General features: G+C 45.8%; 2 protein-coding genes across 5 annotated transcripts in view; one reads left to right on the forward strand and one right to left on the reverse strand.

Moving 5' to 3' along the window:
• The window catches only part of evi5l (ecotropic viral integration site 5 like), a 39,544-nt gene extending 33,206 nt beyond the window's left edge, over positions 1 to 6,338 (reverse strand). The window contains exon 1 of one of the 3 annotated variants that reach the window (XM_064324104.1): positions 6,020 to 6,338. The gene's annotated coding sequence lies outside the window, so the exon portion shown is untranslated. The other 2 variants (XM_064324102.1, XM_064324103.1) reach the window with 2 other exon arrangements.
• Positions 6,339 to 9,653: 3,315 nt separating this feature from the next.
• LOC135248970 (ATP-dependent RNA helicase DDX39A-like) lies at positions 9,654 to 20,158 on the forward strand. 2 transcript variants are annotated; one of them, XM_064324107.1, is made up of 10 exons: positions 9,654 to 9,786; positions 10,982 to 11,190; positions 11,451 to 11,578; positions 14,894 to 15,170; positions 15,348 to 15,466; positions 16,062 to 16,193; positions 17,390 to 17,499; positions 17,718 to 17,862; positions 18,712 to 18,859; positions 19,762 to 20,158. In XM_064324107.1, the coding sequence occupies exons 2-10, from the start codon at positions 10,983 to 10,985 to the stop codon at positions 19,776 to 19,778; spliced, it is 1,284 nt and encodes a 427-aa protein (XP_064180177.1). In that variant the 5' UTR covers positions 9,654 to 9,786; position 10,982; the 3' UTR covers positions 19,779 to 20,158. The 2 variants fall into 2 exon arrangements, with proteins under 2 accessions (XP_064180177.1, XP_064180178.1); XM_064324108.1 differs by having other exon boundaries at positions 9,682 to 9,786; positions 10,979 to 11,190.
• Positions 20,159 to 21,017: the final 859 nt, after the last annotated feature.

Here is a 21,017-nt window from a genome sequence, read left to right on the forward strand (position 1 = left end):
TGGGAGAGGCTACAGGGCTGAGCGCGTGGGGCGGCGGGGGGTTTGGGGGGCTGAGTGCGGGGGGTGGGGGTGGGAGTGGAGGGTGGGGTGGGGGTGGAGGGTGGGTTCGCATGTTACTGCAGCATGACTGCCTTCCCTGGTCCCGTTCACACACACACTGAAATGGACTGGGGGGGGGGGGGAGACGACACACTGCGCCGTGTCTCCCCATGGAAGGGGAGCCGATGGGAGAGGAGCACAAAAAAGCCATTACTAGCAGGGTGACTGAGGGGCGTTTGTTCTGCTCACACTCATTTAGATGCAAGGGGGAGAGAGAGAGAGAGAGAGAGAGAGAGAGAGAGAGAGAGAGAGATGGGGAGAGACAGAGGGAGAGAGACAGAGAGCGAAAAATACAGAAAGAGAGAGAGGGAGAGATAGAGGGAGTGAGTGAGAGAGAGAGGGAGAGATAGGGGAGTGAGAGACAGAGAGAGGGGGGAGACAGAGGGAGAGAGGGAGAGAGAGAGAGACAGAGAGCGAAAAATATAGAAAGAGAGAGAGGGAGAGATAGAGGGAGTGAGTCAGAGAGAGAGGGCGAGATAGAGGGAGTGAGAGACAGAGACAGAGGGAGAGAGAGAGAGAGAGAGGCCGGGGATAGCTCAGGCTGTAGGCCCTGTTAAGGCTACAGACACAACAGATAAGAGGGAGCCATCTCACAGCCTGAGGAGGCTAATGCATGCAGATTCACCACAGTGCCAGTCCCCTTAGTGCAGTGCTCAGCACACCTGGCAAAACATCGCTTTTCACAGATCACAAAACAAAAAACCAACAGCACAGGGACTGGAACCACGGGATATGCCAGGCAGTGCTGTGCCACTGTGAAATAACATGCAGGACACTCCAGCCAGAAATCATACTGACATTTATATACAGGTGTGTGTAAATTAGAAATAAATTCAGATCAAGTAACACAGACCATCCAACCTGCATGGAACACGCAAAATCCACTAGAACAGAGAAGTCGTCAGAGATCACATGGAGCCAGCCAGCTGAGCGATGTGCACTGAGTACTAAAAACAATCTCATTTTCACACAATGAAGACGGGGGAAAGACACAAGTCATACTGGACATCCCCGCGGCTGACATAAGAGCGCGGAAGAGCGCAGAAAAATTACCCATAGCATCAAAAACGCTGGAAACAGCCTGAACTGAGGAGACACACAGCCGACACAAGGGCAGCATTCATGCTATGATTAGGTCCCAGTGAAAGAGCCTATTAACTGCCACATGAAACCGGTCCCCTTTGAAAAACATCTTCAGCAAATACGTTACTGGAAGTTAACACAACACCGAGCCATTTTGTATTACAGTAATTTCTGCAGAACAATATAACTGTATCTGCACTATAAACATACACACATATATATATATATATATATATTCATCATCACAGAGTAACCACGGTCACAAGCACACGCCAGCGATAAATGTTCCTGCTGTTTGTCTTTGCTTATCACAAAGTAGATTTTATGAGGTCTGCCCTCAATAAAACAATTAGTCTTTAAATGCACAGCTAAAATCCAGGCAGAACAGGACAGGAAAAAAACAAACGGCACAAGAAAATAATAAATCTAAATCAGCAGAAGCTGTTTTTACTTGACTGTCTAGCATCAAAAACCTGAAATTGAAAACTCAGGGGGGAGCTTCAAACACAAAATGAGCAACTAATGCTTGCGAAATGACTTGCATTATTAAAAAAGAAGAAAGATGTAGGCAATTTTGGTTTCCGTATTTTATTTTTTTGTTTTGTTTTTTTTTAAGCCCTGCTGGATTACAGCCTAAAGTCAGAGAGCGGATCAAATTTGTTATCTTCCAATGAGAAACTAACGGGGCGCGACCTCAGAACCTAGCCTGGACTCGCGCCCCAGGACCGGCGTTGGGACTGATCCCGCGGACCTGACAGCGGCCCTCGGCTCACGGCCACGCATCAGCGAGCGCCAGAGCGTTGCCGCGGGGACGGCGTGCCCGCGCCGTCGTACAGGAGCTACCCCGCCGAAGCGCACAGTCTGCGCACAGTAATGCCATTGTCAGTGCGCCCCAGCGCTTCCTCCCATGGCTCACGCACTGTCTGCGGGAACAGACAAGGCTATTGTCCCCTCCACCCATCCCCCCCAACCTTCTCTCTGCTCCCCTTCACCCTGACCCCCACACTCAACCCCACTCCACTGTACCTGCCCCCCCCCCTCTACCCCCACCCCACCCCCGCACCCCATCTCCAGAGGGCCCAACATCACACAATTACAAATCTGGTCCCTGGCCAATCGTTTTTTTATTGACCTCAGCATTTCTTCTGTAGTGCAAGGTGTTTCCAAATAAATGAAAATTGACCAAATAACTGCTGCACACACCGGTAATATACAGGCTCTGTAGGTATTAATGGCCTTGTGTTGAAAACAAATAAGAAATATTTTGAATGATGTCAGGCCTCCCTTGGAGAAGAGGTTTATATTTTATTTTTAATGAGAATCACTTGGATAGAGAAAGGATACATTTTAAAAGAATTTTAAATAGATAAAAATAATGGTTGTTCCATTCACTATCCTCCATGTACCATTAATACATGTTCTTTCATTATTGGTTTACAGCTACGTTGCATGTAATAACTACAGCTTCTGGGAGCATCTGCCGTCAGTCATAGTTCCAAAAATACCGCAGTACACTTTGCAGAGGCAGACAAACCCACAGACCCGTTCGTGTCGAGGGGTGGGGTAGTTTCCTGTGAGATTAATAAATTATTTAGCCTTCAGACAAACTTTTCTTTTACAACGTATTGCCTGGTAAAATTCTTTTCCTCCCCTGGTTCAGCGCTCCAACTCAAAGGGCCCCAAAATGACATTAACAGCCACAATGCCCACAGCAGCAGTTACACAACAGTACACAGCATTCGGCATCATAAATCAAAGTGGTGTCTTCCAATTTTGGTGCTGCCAACGAGGGAGTTCGTCATTAACATTAGTGCCTTGAGGATCACCCCTACACACTGCCTGACTTCATAACCCCTAACCATGAGAACATCCGTAATATGAGTCAAAGCATAAAGGTGATCGCCAATCGCAACGTGTCAACACCTCGCTTGTCCCTCACAAGAATACTGACGATGCTTCACAGCTGCCTGGTAATCCCAGTTTAGATCAAAAAAGACATGCGGCAATGCGGGATTGCATTTACGGCTAATAGAAAGTGGTGACGACCTGATGGACAAGTGAAACAGAAAAAAAAAACAAAAAATGCAATCCAAGACAGAGAGTGCTCTCTGCTCAGCCTGGTGACTGCGAGCAGTCCTTGGGCTGAATTTGATCTGCCCACGCCCAAGGGCCAACGAGCGCGAAAACACATCAAGTTACATTTTATTGCGTTTGAGATTCGACGGCAGTGGAACTCCACGTCAGTTTCGCTGAGCGCTTTCCTGCAGCCGCCGCGACTGTAACGGTGGGTAAACCACCCCTGTGAGACGAGCGCAGGACCCGAGCTGCCCATCCATCCTGCCGGCTAAAGCTTTGAACAAAGGGGAGCTCCTCGAACCGCCACTCCAGCACCAATCCCTGCGTAACTGACGATTAACTGCGACCACGATGATAACTGCCACTGTTTCTCTCGCGTTTTCGTTCATTAGGCAAATTGAGCTAATAGGAAATCAATAATAACCCCTGGGGGGCGGGGAGGGGAGGGGGTGGGGGGGGAATGAAACAAACGGTGGTTTATGAGGACGTGTCAGAGGCTGTGGCCGCACAGACAGGGAGAACCTGGCGGCCGTGCTCGGCTGGCAGGAGATCAGGACGTGCGGCAGTTCATAACGGTCCCTGGCGGGCACCAGAAATGGGGGGGCAGCGCCAGGGAGGCACTAACCGACTGGCACGGAGCAGAGGTACAGTAAGGGCGGGCACCAGACGGGCCTAACTTGGGCATACCGCATGCACGCAGACACAGAACGTGCATTAGTCACACAAACGCTGCTCGCCCAACAACTTCCTACGTCAGCTGACCTCGCCGAGCCATTCTAGAACTTCAATCATTTGGCGGACACTTTGATCTACGGCAAGTGAGAAGGCCATAAAGGTAAACAACAGCTAGTGAAAACAGTGAGGATAACTACAAGCACAGAACAGAGCTGTTGGTGTGTAGATATTTAGTGCAGAACTGATCAGACTCAGTTATTATACAAGCACTGTAAATGTAAATAGATATTAAGTGCGCACATAATAGGTGCAAAGCTTTTAGTAGTAATCAATATTATAATGAGACAGATGGAGCCTAAATATAATAGAAAAATGTAAACATGAGTTCCAAGGTTGCTATGAATTTGAATGATCCAGGATCTAATAGGTTAAGGACTGTCTGAAGAGCTGTTACTAAATCATTCTTTGAAATAGCTGGCATGCCCTTTTCACGTTTTTTAAACATTATGATCAAATGTGCACAATCTAAATATCTATTGGATAATGTGACGCAACATTTGTTCTTTGCTAAAAGACATCAACAGCGACTTGAGATTACCCTACGGCAAAATGTGGCAGATTGATATGATTCTGACTGATGAGCAATTTCACAGACAGGACTTAAAAACAATTACATTTCCTTGCATCCTTCATTAATCTGATAACCTTCAGAACAATGTCATAACTTCATGTCATCAAAAAAATTGCCAGAGATGATGAGGATGAGTTGCCATCTTCCCAGCTGTAATTATAATTGTCGTCATGGCCATAGCCTAACTGGGACAAATTCATCTGCAGTAGTTTTCCACAGATGAGATACACAAATGATCATACAGATTCATATCCTTTCCTCTCAAATGCATGTGTCAGTAAGGACAAATGTTCACAGTGAATATTGGCCGAGTTGATTAGATAGCTGCTGAATGTTTTTAAATGTGAATGTGTTAGACGAGCATTTCACATGCATGCCAAGTTAATTTAATTGCTAGTTACATACAGTATGCCATGCGATAAAACGTTCTCGCCAAGTTGTGCATTCTTAATCGATACAGTTTATCGAGTGATACATATTCGTACACACGCATACCTTACAAGGTTGGTTGAGCTCCCAGTTCCAGGCATTGTGCCCATTCAAGAACAATACTGGACGTTTTGTAGGGGGGAAGTGTTTCGGTATTAAAGTAGTACCTTCTTTCGAGCACTACCTCATCCTGGTAATTGCCTAAATCAGCCACCTGGCTGCCTCGCTGACCCAACCTGGGAAAACACTGACACAATTACTGTCTGCGTCTATTAGCAATCCGTTTCCTTCTTACACATAGCCTACAGGCTGTGTGTAGGTGGCCTACACGACTAAGATCAGAGACACAGAGGCTATCATTACCATCTCGTTTTTGGAAAACATACTTAAACGCGCAGGCACAGAAAACCATTTTCCTTCGGTTTATATTGGGAAACGTGAGTCTGAATGAACAGCGTAGTCGCCCGGCCAACCAGATTTAGCTTGTTCCAGTCTGCTGTATCAAAAGCCGACAGAAAAACATCACATCATTATCGTTGACTGGGCAATGGACACACTTACATTATAATGCCCCAGATAGTCTGTATTTACAAAAGCTGCAGTTACTATGACTGCTTTAATTGCATTCTCGGTCGGGAGGGGTATGCAGAGTAGATTTACTAAAATTTTATTGCGGAATGAACTGAGCCTGTTCCAACGAGCAACAGTGACTTTCATTTCTGTCACAATTGAATTTTAGGCTCATATCTCGCATTTTGCTTTGAAAATGAGAGGAATGTGGTGCAGTATGTAATTGTCGAATGTTAATGTGCGAGAGACGGAGAGCGGTCACCGCTGTCGCCAACCATAAAGATGATGCACATGGAGGAGAAAAACAGAGAATCTGCTTTGTTCAAGGCCAACATCTCCTCTCGTCGCATAACTACACACACATGACATACACAAGTGATTAGCACGGACCGCTATACCTAAATTATGAACAGCTATTCAATAAAATAAATAAATAAATAAAGGCGCAATGCCCACCTGGATACGGTCCCCATGTTCGTAGCGGCGCTGATAGACGCGTAAGCCCGATGTCATTCCGTTTATGGTCAACCATGTATATTTAAAAGAAAAACAACGTCTGACAATAATGAACTGACCGCGTTTTTGATAAAGACAAAAGTAAAAGCAGCGCCCAGGACATGGGCGGTCGTCTCTATTCAATTGAAAAAATCTCTCAGCTGTCAGTTTTCACTAGCTTCCTCAAGGAGACCCAGAGGCAACGCCCACGTGAGGTCGCACCGCCCGCTGAGCCTCTCGCCCAGCCAAACACAGATAGTTGAACCGCCCACTTCATACCAAGAAAATTGGAATGACAGTTGAACCGTCAACTTAAATAGCTAGCAAACACGGAGATGATTTTGAAGAGCAACGCCGTTCATTATTTGAAATAGCAAATTTCAGGACATGCCTCGGAGTTTCGCTGAGATGAATTTCACCAATCACACAAAAGAATGCATCCGTGATTGACGTTGTTGCTGTCCAATGAAAAACAAATGATTTTCACTTACTGTAACATGACATGTACATCCTCCAGTGCTGTGAATTTTTCATTCTAGGGGGATAGATGCCATTACAGCGGCGTTGACAATGATGGTGTTTTGATTACCGATTCATACAAATAATAGTAAATAATTTGAACAGTAGAATGTAGGCTGTTTGTAGGCCTATCTGCTTCATTTTTTGAGAAACATTCGATTCGCCTTTATAAGATTAAAAAAGCTAACGTTACTCGGTTTGTGTCCTTAGAACGAGGTCTGGATGGAGGAGGAAAGGAACTGTTCAGCAGCAATGTGTCACTGCTAGCTGAATGGGGACGTCGGGAGGGACTGTAACGCTGTCCACTCTGGTCTGAAGTAAATGGAGATACGTAGCACCCAAATAGTGTACTCTAGGGAAAAGGTATCAGACACAAAATCGCCGAATTATAATATATTTTTGAATTATTTCAGATATGGTTACATTAAAAATGTGAGAATACCAACACGTCACACTGAGACAATGTATGAAAAAAGACGTCAGCTGTTTTATCTGAAAATTAGATGGTATGATTTTCCAGGAGCGACAAATTATTCCAGTAGCGACTATAATGCCATTGCATTATAGTTACAATTAAGTGCAGTTGTATGATATATACCAAGTAGCATTGCTTGTCCCAGACACTACACTCAAAACTTAAGATAATTTCCTTTTCTAAACAAATGCTGGTAAAAACGTGATGGGCAATAAATAATATTATTGTCCCATCTGCTACAAAGTTGTATGAGAAAGGACTGAAGTGAATATCAAAATTTAAGCCGCTCTTGGGGAGAAAATTAAACAAAATGGTTTGAAACCATTCAAAGTCAGTTTTTAACGCAAGAGTGACCGAGGACAGGTGTCGTGTGAGTAGAAGTGTTTTTGATATTTTGTAATACATTGTCCATAAAACTGGTGGTGATGGGCAAGAATATACATTTCAATTTACTCATAAAGGACTAAATTATTCTATTTGGTAACAGACGCATTAAATAGCAAGATTTTTTGAATATCAATACATTGATTACAACTATTAACAAAAGAATAGTGCAAAAAAACAGCTGGAGAGTAGAATGAAAACCTGTACACAATCTGACAATTTCCAAGTCTGTCTTTGATCTAAAACGGTTTCACTGATCAAAACAGTAAATGCTATGATGGAATGTCTTAAATATTCTACTGGTGTAATGTGACAGATACTATACTCTTGGTGTAGTACTTCGTATATTAAATTTGAAGAATGATTCAAATTTAAAATGACAATTTTTGATTTGTCAAAAATAATTTGTAACGTTATACTTCGAATATGACTACTGCAGTGAAATCCAGTGAGATTTAGTGCCTAAATGTACTACTTCACTGACCCCGCGTGGACAGAAAACGCTAGTGCGTTCTCTGTATTAGAGTCAGTAGCTAAGTATTTGGATAGTTAAACCATTTTTGTAATCGTACCCTCATTTTATGGGAAAAAGTAATTGGACAAATTAGCACAATCTTAAATAAAGTCATGAAAATTAGCATTGATTGATTGCAAATAATTTGCATTTGATGACCCATAGACAGCACCAGATACTGGGTATCTACCCTGGTGGTGCTCTGCCGATTCTGCACAGCAGCCATCTTCAGTTGCTGTTCTCAAGGTCCTCCAGGACTTGAGTTGGCCACCTCGGCAACAGACGTTTGTGAGAACCGGGGAACCGGGGAAATCTTTAGTTTCAATTGAAAAATATCTGAGGTGCCACCAATAACTGCAGTCATCCGATTATGTCATTAAAAAAAAAAAAAAAAATTAATCTAATGGTGCCATTAGTACTTGCATGCATAGAGGCTATACATGTGTCAAAAGCAGTGAATTCAACCTAGTTGTATTCTGTTTCTATCCAACTCAAAACTAGTGCATCCCAATACATTTTGCGCAATGACTGGCAGGTCAGCAGGATCATGTGTTGCCTCTCCTGGATACTGCATTTATGAGTCTGATTCAGATCTCATAATTAATTGAAACAGCATTAATTTACATTAAATATACATTAAAGACATATGGGTTCTCGTCACCCAATCGTGCATCTTATTCTGAGCAGCAGTATATAGATAGATCGATAGATAGATAGATATTTATATAATTCATTGATATATGCCCCACAATATGCTATAATGGTTATGCTAGTATCATGAAACCTTAAGTGTTTCTATAGGCCTGTTTTTTATTTTAAATTACCAAAATTCTGATCAACTTGGTGTGGCAACCATGAATACATCTTCAGACAACTTCACCAAGGTACTGTATGAAGGTCGCTATGAATGGTATGTTGAAACTTAAATGGGTAGTCTTTTCTGTGCCTGCTGAGATCTTTAAAAAGTAGAAGGAATTGAATTTCTCCTTAAATGTGACTTTGCTGTTAACAGACTGCCGTTACAATGATCCCATTTCCAACAGCAGGTTTTATTATATTGGAAACTGGCATACAAACACAACTTCACACCCCACAATACTATGATTTGAAACAACAGGTGTGCTTTCTATGAAAATAAATCTTTACTTCATGGTGAGTGGTTGGATAAAATATATGGTCAGTGAGAGACCTGCATAATGGGAATGGTAATGTCTTAGATTACAGTAGCTTGAAATGTTAAGTCGCTGAATGGCTTCATAAAATATAACTAGAATCTGTCACGACCCCATACTGATGTATATGTGTGTTTGCATATATATGAATTCATTAATTATTGTTTTAATTTATCTTTTTACTTTCTATTAGTTAAATTTACATTACTGTACCCTTTGTTTTGTCATTAATCCAGTAATGTTGCGTACTCAGTCACGCATAATGAGCGCAATATCAATGCCGTTTTGTATTCAATGCAATCTTTGAAAAAAAAAAATTATATATATATATATATATATATATATATATATATATATATATATATATATATATAACACATATATTTCAGTAAGGCTATGCCGAGCTATGCTGTTTTTAACTTCCGATGGGCTGCACAAAGCCCAGTTTACGTCTGCGACATGCCTAAATTCTTTGATTGATATCTAATAGACCAATAGAAGTTAATATTTTTCAGAGATTCTGTAAAATTGGCGTGTAAACCAGCCAATGGAATTCATAATTTTTAGAAGGGGGTTGTTCCGGAAGTTAGTATAAGCTTGAGGCCTACCCATGTGGACTGCAGTTACGTTAATATTTGAACCGAGATAGAAGCGTAACCGTAAGGTAAGAGTATATGGTTTTGGAAACAAAAAAAAGAATCCTACGATTACGATTCTTAGTTCTTGTGTGTGGTTTAATTTGTGTTTTAACATAAAGTTTACCAACCGTACATTATCTATTTTTTTGTTTAAAAAATTGATGTCGTTTGTTTTGCTAGTTAATCTTTTTCAAGGGTCTTCCAGAAACCGAAAGCCATAGCTACCTAGCTAAATGGCTAACCGGTTTTTATTCATACGATTCTTTAAGTTTACCTTACTTTGCTTTCCTGCTGTTCGCTAGCAGTTATCGAAACTAATAACTTCTACCTTGATTTCGCGATATGGTTGCACTGTTATTGCAATACACATCGCTGTATTACCGGGAACAACTTTGAATGAAAGTGGTAGCTTGCCTCCATTGTTTGGTGTTACAAACGTTGGACTGCTACAGCTAGTAATACTAGGTAGCCAGTTAGCTATGACTGTCACAAACCATGACCATCTTCGTCTTTTCCCGTCCGTACCTATATGTTCCTCGACGTGGGAAATAGTGTCGATCGGCGAATGAGGTGTATAATTGCTGCGGCTGTATGCGGAGTAGCGTGAAAATTAGCCGGTTGTCTCCCACAGAGCGACTCAGGAAATATCGTGGTGCGGTTGTGGCCTGCTTTTAGCGGGGTTGCGAACACCGGCTTGCCTTTGCCGATCTGACCTCGTAATGTTTATCTTGTTGCGATTTTTTGTCGTCCTATTATTTATGGAACTTTCATAAAGTAGCTAAGGTTGGTTGAATTATTGGACAGGTTTGTTTAATTGTGTATATTTCTCAGCTAGCTAGTTCATAACTTGCTTACTTTACTTGCAGCATAAGTAGCGTATTCTTTGCGGCCATTTGTCAAAACGAACCCGTACATTCTGCACAGGATTTGATAATAAATTAACCTACTAATAAGCTATGCAACATTATATACAATCTGTAAATTTTGTCTCGTTTTAATATTGGTGTACTAAAGTAACGTGGCCATCTTTCTAGTCTTATTATTGCGTAATACTATTAATTACGAATTGCGTTCAACTGCTAGCGCGTTTACACGAGAACGTGTCCCGGGGTGGCCAGCGTGTAGCTACATGTCTTGATAACAATTTATCGATAAAAATACACACGCATGTGTGTTTGGTTGTCCTTAAAACCGCCCTGTTCTGTCGTCTCCACAAAGCAGCATGGCTGAAAATGATGTTGAGAATGAGCTTCTGGACTACGAGGAGGAGGAAGAGCCTCAGGTCGCCCCAGAGAGCGTAGTCCCGGCGGGGAAGAAGGAGGTGAAGGGCTCCTACGTCTCTATCCACAGCTCTGGCTTCAGGGACTTCTTGCTCAAACCCGAGCTACTCCGTGCCATTGTGGACTGTGGTTTTGAGCATCCATCAGAGGGTGAGTATTGCAGTTGTGTACCCGACTGCTGGGAAGGGGTTCCCTTGAAATTAAGTGGGTGAATAATCCTAGACTACATGTTGTGTACCGTAGCAGTGCGGATTTTCTGAAGACTTTGGCGATTGCTTGCTTTAGTAGTACTCCCCTCTGAGGTTTGTGTCTGGACTCGGACCATTGATTCCACCCAGGAGGCGGGCAATGTCATGTCCAACTTTGGACGCAGCGTTCACCTGTAACCCTCAGTGCTGTATCTGTTTCAGTCCAGCACGAGTGCATCCCACAGGCCATTCTGGGTATGGACATTCTCTGCCAGGCCAAGTCCGGTATGGGGAAGACGGCGGTCTTTGTTCTGGCCACCCTGCAGCAGATCGAGCCGGTGGACGGACAGGTGAGCGTTTCGGCTGGCCCTCAGTGCTGCTTGGCACAACAAAGCTGAGCGACACGTTGGTGTGAACAATGGACTGGCATATGAATGGGGAGATGTGTGAATGTCTGTGACCTCCTTTTCACCGTTGAGTCTCAACTGTAGAAAAGTGTCTGTGATGTCACTTATTGACTTTCTATGGGCTTGGTGAAAAATATTTTGAAACTACAAAAGTGCGATTTTCACGTGCCGCGATGTTGTACACATTGTAACCGGAGATTGCAGTAGAGTAAAGGAGGGACCCTTATATGGACATGAAGTTCGGCCAAGTCTGGCTATATCCACTAAGCGCATGAGATGCAATGACACCAACTGTCCCTGATTTGTCCTCATAACATTAAAATATAGTTAATATTAACTTAATCTGCATACAGGGAGACATTAGACAAATTAGACAATGTCGGGAAAAAAATGATTGACTTTGTATTTTGAGCGTTTTGGTACCTTGACCTGCATTGAAATGTGTGGCTGAAAGACCTATGCTGGAGCCATATGCACTGGCGCTAGTGAACAACATCTCAACAAGGCCAGGAAGTGAGCTTCAGAAATAAAGCCATGTTTTGGCCTCTTGGTCAGAACCTGTTGGGTTTGTTCTTGGGTGGGTTTCCACAATCTTTAAAAAAAAAAAAAAAAAAATTTAAGTTGCATTTATTTTTTCTGCTCTCCGATGTCACCTCAGCCTGCTTGGTGGTTTTGCTTCTGGATTGATCTGTGGGTGGAGTTTGCATGTTCTGTCACAAAGTTGGAAGAGAGAAAGGGGAGACTTGTTGTCGCTTAACACAGCCAATTAGAGGTTGACAACCGACATAACATGGCGTCTAGCTATTGTTACTACCGGTTGCTGGAAAAGTAATTCTGTAGCTCTTGCTTGGCTGCTTTTCCTCACCCCTTTCGGTGGAATGAGGCTGTCCAACTGGTTGCTGTATCTTTCTCTGACCTGGAAGATTTCCATCTGCCTTTTGCTCGTGTGTGGAACTTCATATAGTTTTTCCCACGCTGGAATACAGAACTCTAGGACGTGTTCTGTTTATGGTGACTCAAGATAACGGAAGAGTATCTTTACAAACCCTTCACTCATAACGGTTCCATGGAATAAATGGCTGGCTGCAGTGAACCAAAGGCCTCTTGGTCTGACTATTTTTCTTATTTAAGCATGAAGGACTGTAACAAATTCTCTCTCTACCCCCACCCCCCCACACACTGCTGTCATGGCTTGCCTCCCCTTTGATACCTGCTCATTCCAGCACATTTTGGGCGGGATTATGGAAAATCTCATGCAAAAAAAAAAGAAAAGAATGTTACATGAAAGCAAGTCAAACCATCGAATGCTAAAAAGGTACATCCTGCTCAATAAAGTAGAGAACTCATTTCTTGTGCGCAGTAAAACGTGCATTAAAATGCGTTTCTTCACACATTTGCAGATGCTGTAGGAGTGCTGAGCCTGGGACAGTTCTCTAGTGTGCAGGTCTTATGATGTTGCTTACATCGAAATGTCCGCTACACCTGCATTTCATAGTAATGACTCTATATCTTATCCAGCGCTTTACGTGCCTCATTTGCCAAGCAGTTGGGGTTAGGTAGTGTCTTGCTCAAGGACATCCTGAGAATGTCTCGCGGTTAACCAGCAACCTCCCCTGCCACAAAGTTTCTTTATCCATATAGTTGACTTCTGAAATGAGAACCCGTTTATTTAAAAAAATATATAGAGTAATATAAAGAGTAATGCAAGGAACCATTCCAACAAATGATTAAGTGAAACTTGACTTGAGGACATGAGTTCTGCAGAAGCCCCATTCCCCGCTGGCTCCTGCCTCTGTGCTTGCGCTGTGGTAGGGGGCAGCCCTGCTGGGGAGGCACTCCCAACAGGGGCATCTTAAACTTAGGCATCTTTCACTGTGCGCTACTGAAAATTAAATCTGCATCGGTTGGCTGCTTTAGTTCAGTGGTGTTTTATTCAACTTTTAGTTATCTAGATTCTTGTCCTGGACAATCCACATCAATCACGAACGTAGTTTTGTAGGATGGAACAAGTGTGAAGGAGGCTATTGGTGGTAGTTAACTTGCTCCGGTACCAGTGCTACAGCTGAATATGTATTTGTACCCAATAGTTAGCACTGCAGATATGGGAATGCTCTTGTCTAGCATTTTCTAACTTGTGGTTATGCCTTATTTTTGATGGAACTGACATGCATTGCTGTCTTTCGGATGAGACGTTAAACCGAGGTGACTCACTGTGGTCATTAAAGATTCCATGGCACTTATCACTAAGAGTAGGGAGTTCCCTGGTGTCCTGGCTAAATTCCAAATCTGGCTCTTGCAAACTTGCCACCTAATCATCCCCTGATTTAATTGGCTAAAAAATGTTCTCTCCCTCTCCACCTTCGCTAATGTGTGGTGAGCGTTCTGGTGCAAAAATGGCTGCCATGCATCACCCAGGTGGGTGCTACACATTGGTGGTAGGTGAGGTGAGTTCCCCTTCATCACTGTAAAGCACTTTGTGCGTTCGGGAAAAGTGCTGTATAAATGCAATGATTCATTCATATCTAAACTCCTCCCTTTGCGTATTTCATTAAGTCACACATTCTACAAAATAGAATTCTCCAAGGGGAAAAAGTCAACACCAATAAATGCAGTCCTGTGTCAAACGTAACCTTGACTTTTACAGTGTAAATGGGTTCGGTGTTATTTGTGAAATGCGTTTCCGGAGGACCCTGCTTTCTTGACTTTTTAAAGGATAGGGAACGATCTCCCTGCCCCCCCCCCCCCCATGTATTTTTCACTTTGTTCAGGGAGGTGGATAGCAGAGGGCGCTACAGATAGAAATGGGATCACGGTACAGGATGTGCCACCGTGGGAAATGGAACCCCTGGCCTTAGGATGGGGACTGTGTGCTCGTACGTGTGTGTGTGTGTGTGTGTGTGTGTGTCTCCGCCAGCGCCCTACACCCTGTGCCACACTGTTTCCCCTGGACACTGCCTCTGTTGACAAATATTGTGGTGTGGGAGAAGGTTAAATACATTTGCCGGCCCCCTGGGGTTTAAAATAGGAGCCGCTGCAGCGCTCTTGTGTCCATTTCGGGCACATCCGTGTGTGCCCACCGCTCCGGAATGCGGGGTCCCTCTGCCCGACCCTCTTCCTGTCGGGTGAATTATCCGGCTGTAGATGGAAATGTGAGATCATGTGTAAGTTGCTGTGGGATAGTGGCGTGTGCTAATCAGAAGAGTATCTTGCGGTTATTTAATACCCATTGCTTCCCCCCGCCCCCCCCCCCATCCCTAGGTTTTGGTGCTGGTCATGTGCCACACCCGCGAGCTGGCCTTCCAGATCAGCAAGGAGTACGAGCGCTTCTCCAAGTACATGCCCACCGTGAAGGCGGCGGTGTTCTTCGGCGGCATGTCCATCAAGAAGGACGAGGACGTGCTGAAGAAGAACTGCCCCCACATCGTGGTGGGCACGCCCGGGCGCATCCTGGCCCTCAGCCGCAACAAGACCCTCAACCTGAAGAACGTCAAGCACTTCGTCCTGGACGAGTGCGACAAGATGCTGGAGCAGCTGGGTGAGTTCCCGCAGGCCGGGGTCTACCCGCGGGCCCCGTTTGTGGTGTCCGGGGCCTTTCTGTGCACGTGCTTGCTCCCTCCTTTTTGAATCCAAAGCTTGTGTGTGATTTTCGATGTTTCGATGTTCTTGTTCTCGATCGGTCGGTCACCCCCCTGGTCGCTCTCTCTCCCTGCAGACATGAGGCGCGACGTGCAGGACATCTTCCGGCTGACGCCCCACGAGAAGCAGTGCATGATGTTCAGCGCCACGCTCAGCAAGGAGATCAGACCCGTCTGCCGCAAGTTCATGCAGGACGTGAGTGTGGGGCGAGAGCGGCTGTCGGCTCCGCGTCGAGTAGCCCGTCCGGGTTCTGGCAGAACTCGGGTCAGCGTCCCGGGCCTGTCTGGTGGTAATCTCGCCCACTGTGCTCTCTCTCTCTCTCTCTCTCTCTCTCTCTCTCTCTCTCTCTCTCTCTCTCTCTCTCTCTCTCTCTCTCTCTCTCTCTCTCTCTCTCTCTCTCTCTCTCTCTCTCTCTCTCTCCCTCTCTCTCTCTCTCTCTCTCTCTCTCTCTTCCTCTCTCTCTCTCTCTCTCTCTCTCTCTCTCTCTCTCTCTCTCTCTCTCTCTCTCTCTCTCTCTCTCTCTCTCTCTCTCTCTCTCTCTCTCTCTCTCTCTCTCTCTCTCTCTCTCTCTCTCTCTCTCTCTCTCTCTCTCTTTCTCTCTCTCTCTCTCTCTCTCTCTCTTTCTCTCTCTCTCTCTCTCTTCTCTCTCCTCCTCTCTCTTCTCTCTCTCTCTCTCTCTCTCTCTCTCTCTCTCTCTCTCTCTCTCTCTCTCTCTCTCTCTCTCTCTCTCTCTCTCTCTCTCTCTCTCTCTCTCTCTCTCTCTCTCTCTCTCTCTCTCTCTCTCCCTCAGCCCATGGAGGTGTTCGTGGATGACGAGACCAAGCTGACTCTGCACGGCCTGCAGCAGTACTACTGCAAGCTAAAGGACAGCGAGAAGAACCGCAAGCTCTTCGACCTGCTCGACGTCCTGGAGTTCAACCAGGTACCCGCGCCAGCGTGCGCCGCGAGGGCGGAGCCCTGTCACTGAAATCACGGGCCCAGAGGTCCGAGCACTGCCGGTTTTCCACCTTCCCTTTACCTGGGAGTCAGGCGTGAATGCGGTCTGGCCAATCGGTAGCAATTGTTCAGTTAATAAGCTTGGGGGATAAAGAAAACCAGGGACGGATTTGGATTTGAGGTCCGGATTTGAGTATCCATGGAGTAGAGGGTGTCTGCTACTGCTGGCCAGCCAGCCAGCCAGCCAGCCAGCTAGAACTAGATCTGCATCCTCCCCCCTTCTCTACCAGTGCTATTGCATGTGTGCAGTGCTTCAGCTGTAAAATGGCTGCAGTACGCGCTTTGGTGTTTGGGGCTATTTTATTTATTTAAGAACTCTACAGACGTCCAAACTGTGCGTTCAATCCTCTATTCCTAGAGGAGTGGCTTAAAAATATGTACATTTGTTAAATATTACATAAAGAGGAAAAAAGAATAAAATAATAAACTTAACCAATCTCGCCTAACCTTTTGAGCCCAGCAACATCTGCTTGCTCTGGGCTGTATAATTTGTGGGTGTGAAGTCTCTCATAGCTAATTAGACAAAGGCCTTTTGATAGAAATGTGTGAAGCCGAAGAGCCTATTAGCAACAAAATTACATGGGAAATAAAATGTGACCACTCATGTTGATCAGCCATAAATGGTGCCATGCTGTTCAGGTGGAGTCAAAGCTGTAGAAATGGTAATTTATTTAGCTCAGACCTACAATTCAGACCATCTTGGCAGAGTACGTTATATGCTGCTGTATGCTTTGGGAGAGTGGGTATATTTACCAGCTTGGCACAAAAGCGCAGTAAAGCTGCAGTTACTGGAAGTCTCACACACACACACACACACACACACACACACACACACACACACACACACCCCCATTCCAGAAAGCTTGTTTCCCACCTCTTGCAACTTTTTTTTTTTTCTCTCTCTCCTGTTGTGTGATTCCCTGATAAATAAGAAGTTACATTTTATGTTAGCTTGTAAATTACATTTTTTCTGGCTTGAGCTGGTTCCTCTAATGATTTATATGTGACCCGGGTCTGGTACATTCCAGAATCTCGCGACCGGAACGTCGGTCTTTTCCCGAGCGGTATCTCGTTCCCCGAGGAGTTTCGTCGACGTTCAAGCGGCGTGTCTTTAACCTGCAGGTGGTGATCTTCGTGAAGTCGGTGCAGCGCTGCGTGGCGCTTTCCCAGCTGCTGGTGGAGCAGAACTTCCCCGCCATCGCTATCCACAGGGGCATGGCCCAGGAGGAGAGGTGAGCCCGCTACCGACGCTAGCTCTGTGTTTTCTCAATGTGGGGGGTGGGAGAAACTGGACAAATGTTCCGTTACCTCTTCAAAAAGCGGTCTGGCTGAACCGTGAAGCACCAGGAGAATGAATGCTGCTAGGGTTCACACAGAGTTGTGGCATTCTGTGTGGAGTTAATTCCCCCTCTGTGTGTCCCTCTTATGTGCCCCCCCCCTCCCCCCACAGGCTCTCTCGGTACCAGCAGTTTAAAGACTTCCAGCGGCGGATACTTGTGGCCACCAACCTGTTTGGCCGAGGGATGGACATCGAGAGAGTCAACATAGTCTTCAACTACGACATGCCCGAGGACTCCGACACCTACCTTCACAGGGTGAGGCAAACTGCCCTAACAGGGCACCACAGGGCACCACAGCGCTCTTACAGGGCACCACAGCGCTCTTACAGGGCACCACAGCGCTCTTACAGGGCACCACAGCGCTCTCACAGGGCACCACAGCGCTCTCACAGGGCACCACAGCGCTCTCACAGGGCACCACAGGGCACCACAGGTCCCTCGCAGGGCACCACAGGGCCCTCGCAGGGCACCACAGGGCCCTCGCAGGGCACCACAGGGCCCTCGCAGGGCACCACAGAGCCCTCGCAGGGCACCACAGAGCACCACAGCGCTCTTACAGGGCACCGCAGCGCTCTCACAGGGCATCTCAGGGCTCTTACAGGGCACCACATTGCTCTCGCAGGGCACCGCATTGCTCTCGCAGGGCACCGCATTGCTCTCGCAGGGCACCGCATTGCTCTCGCAGGGCACCACAGCGCTCTTAGAGGGCACCACAGCGCTCTCACAGGGCTCCACATTGCTCTCGCAGGGCACCGCATTGCTCTCGCAGGGCACCACAGCGCTCTCACAGGGCTCCACATTGCTCTCGCAGGGCACCACAGCGCTCTCGCAGGGCACCACAGAGCTCTTACAGGGCACCACAGGGCTCTTAGAGGGCACCACAGCGCCCTCTCACAGGGCAACACAGGGCTCTTAGAGGGCACCACAGGGCTCTTAGAGGGCACTACAGGGCCCCCTCAGGGCATCACAGGGCACCACAGCGCCAGGCTACAGCGCTGCAGGTCTGCTGCATCCTGTGGGGCTTCAGCACTTCAGCTGTGACACGCGGTTGCGTTTTTGAAGCCTGGCTTTTCTCACGTTCCCCCCCCTTCGCCCCCGCGACAGGTGGCCCGCGCGGGCCGGTTCGGGACGAAGGGCCTGGCCGTGACCTTCGTGTCCGACGAGACGGACGCCAAGACCCTGAACGACGTGCAGGACCGCTTCGAGGTCAACGTGGCCGAGCTGCCGGAAGAGATCGACATCTCCACCTACAGTAAGCCGCTAACAGCCGCTAGCGCTCAGACCTCCGCGCGCGGCACTCATACGTGTGCCCGGTCGTTCGTATCCTTGGTAACAAGGTGATGAAATGGGTGACAGACTAGCACGTTTCTTGTGATTTAAAGTGCTTTAAAAGAAACTTGATATCGTTGAGTATATAATGCACTGGGGTGAGAAGTTCATTTTGAGCAGGCAAAGGGTTCCCACACTCTACTGTTCATTATCAAGATTTTCTACTACTAGGTATTTAATAACTTGTCGTGGTGAGGTTGCGAGAAGATTTCCTGCTTCGGTAACAAATGGTTTTGCCGGTTATAATAACAACAATTTGTGTTCCCGGTTGGAGAAGAGGTTTAGGGTCACACCCTCTGTCTGCTCGCTCCTGGGTGTTACAGCTTAACCTCCAGGCTTAAGAGGAGGAAGTGCGTACAGGTGTAAATGTTACCTGTGTTTAATGTCGGATGTAGCATTTAGCCAGCTGCTGCATCTGACCCGTGGAGACCTCCACAGTCATGCCCGCTGCGTATCGGGTGCAGGAGTGATGCTCATTGGACAGGAGGGGTGATGAACCTTCTTCAGCAGTTACTAGGGCAGAGATTCCAGTGTGAACCTGGTGTCTGCCTGAGAGTCTTGGGAGTTTAGAAAAGGATGTCATGATGCTCCAAATCTAGATGGGCTTGGGTATAGTTAATATGATTAAGATTGCAATTTGATTAAATTGTTTTTGTTTTATTTTGTTTTTTGATGCAAACGCTGATTAGAGGGTTCTTTTTTTAAATTTCTGAGCTCGCCAAACAGCTGACTGGTCTGTGCTGGTGGTATTACTCCAGGTACGCTGTGGCCTGACGCTGTTGTTCCTCTCTCTCTCCCTCCTCTCTCTCTCTACCCTCTCTGCAGTTGAACAGTCCAGATGAGTGCTCCAGCCCAGTGAAGTTAAGACCCCCTCCCCCCTCCCCCCCCTCCATTCCCGTTATACTTTCTGGGGGAAACTGAGCTTAAATGTTTTTATTTTAAAGCGCCCCCCACCCACAACACCCCTCCCCCCACCCCCTTCCCTTACCCAGTTCCCAAGTGTAACTTTTATTTTATTGTATCTGGTGGGGTGTCCAGTTTTAATTTTGTCTTGTTAATCGTGGTTTTTGTTTTTGGTTAATGAAATTAAAACTTTTTATACAATGTCAGTTTACTGTATTGTATTTGTTGCGGAGGTGAGGTTGGAATGACTGTCAGAGAGGTTCTGCTGCGTGTGCCTACAAATCAGGCACTCATTTTACATTAAAATATTTCCGTACTATTTCGTATTCTGAATATTTAATTTTTTCTATACAGGTGCTTTCATCACCAAGGTCAGAGCCATTGGGTTTTTCCTGGTGCTCTGTAAAGTTTAATGCTCTTAAAATTTTTTAATTGTTACCCAGTGGGGTGGAGTTAATCCCAAGGGCAAAAACCAGGCTTCTGTGCAGGGGCTTAACCATGGGATACCAAAATTGTATTTGTGTGGACTTGAAGGCTGATTCCAAATTTAAAATCTTACCTTGCGCGTTAATCTTGTGAATTTTTTACTAGACATTTCAAACCCCAGTTATACGGGTCCATCAGGATAGTGGGTACACGCTGTCACCAGGGGGCGCCATGACTGCAAATTAAACGCCAGTTGCGCATCCCCATCCTATCCCTATTTATAGAAATCGACTGGCGTGCACCCACCAAATAATCAAATGGCTCTCTAATGGAATGAATGCAGAAACCCCTTGGGTTGCCAGCCTTGCCCCGTGTTAAAAGTCCTGCTTGTTAATGACCTGACCCATTTTAAAATTAACGTGAACTTGAGCTCGGATTCCACGGACCCTTTACCGCGTATCAGGTGTCCGCCGTGTTCCCGAAGGCCAAATTTAAACTTTGACGTGCGTTTGTGGAATCGAAGTGAAGGGAAGGGAAGGAAAAGGTTCCGCGTGCGTCTCCACTTCGCACGCTGGCTTTTGTGAATGTGAGGGCCTTGGATCTATTCAGAGCCTGTGACTGACCTAGTCCTTGATTCACGTGTAGTCGTCTGATTAGGGTGCACAAAAGGCATTAAAACATGAACACTTAAAAAGCAAAATTTTATTCAATTGCTTTAAATGCAACAAAGAATTAATACATTCAATGGATGC

Source organism: Anguilla rostrata, chromosome 2 (genome assembly GCF_018555375.3).
Source record: "Anguilla rostrata isolate EN2019 chromosome 2, ASM1855537v3, whole genome shotgun sequence".
Classification (NCBI taxonomy): Eukaryota; Metazoa; Chordata; class Actinopteri; order Anguilliformes; family Anguillidae; genus Anguilla; species Anguilla rostrata.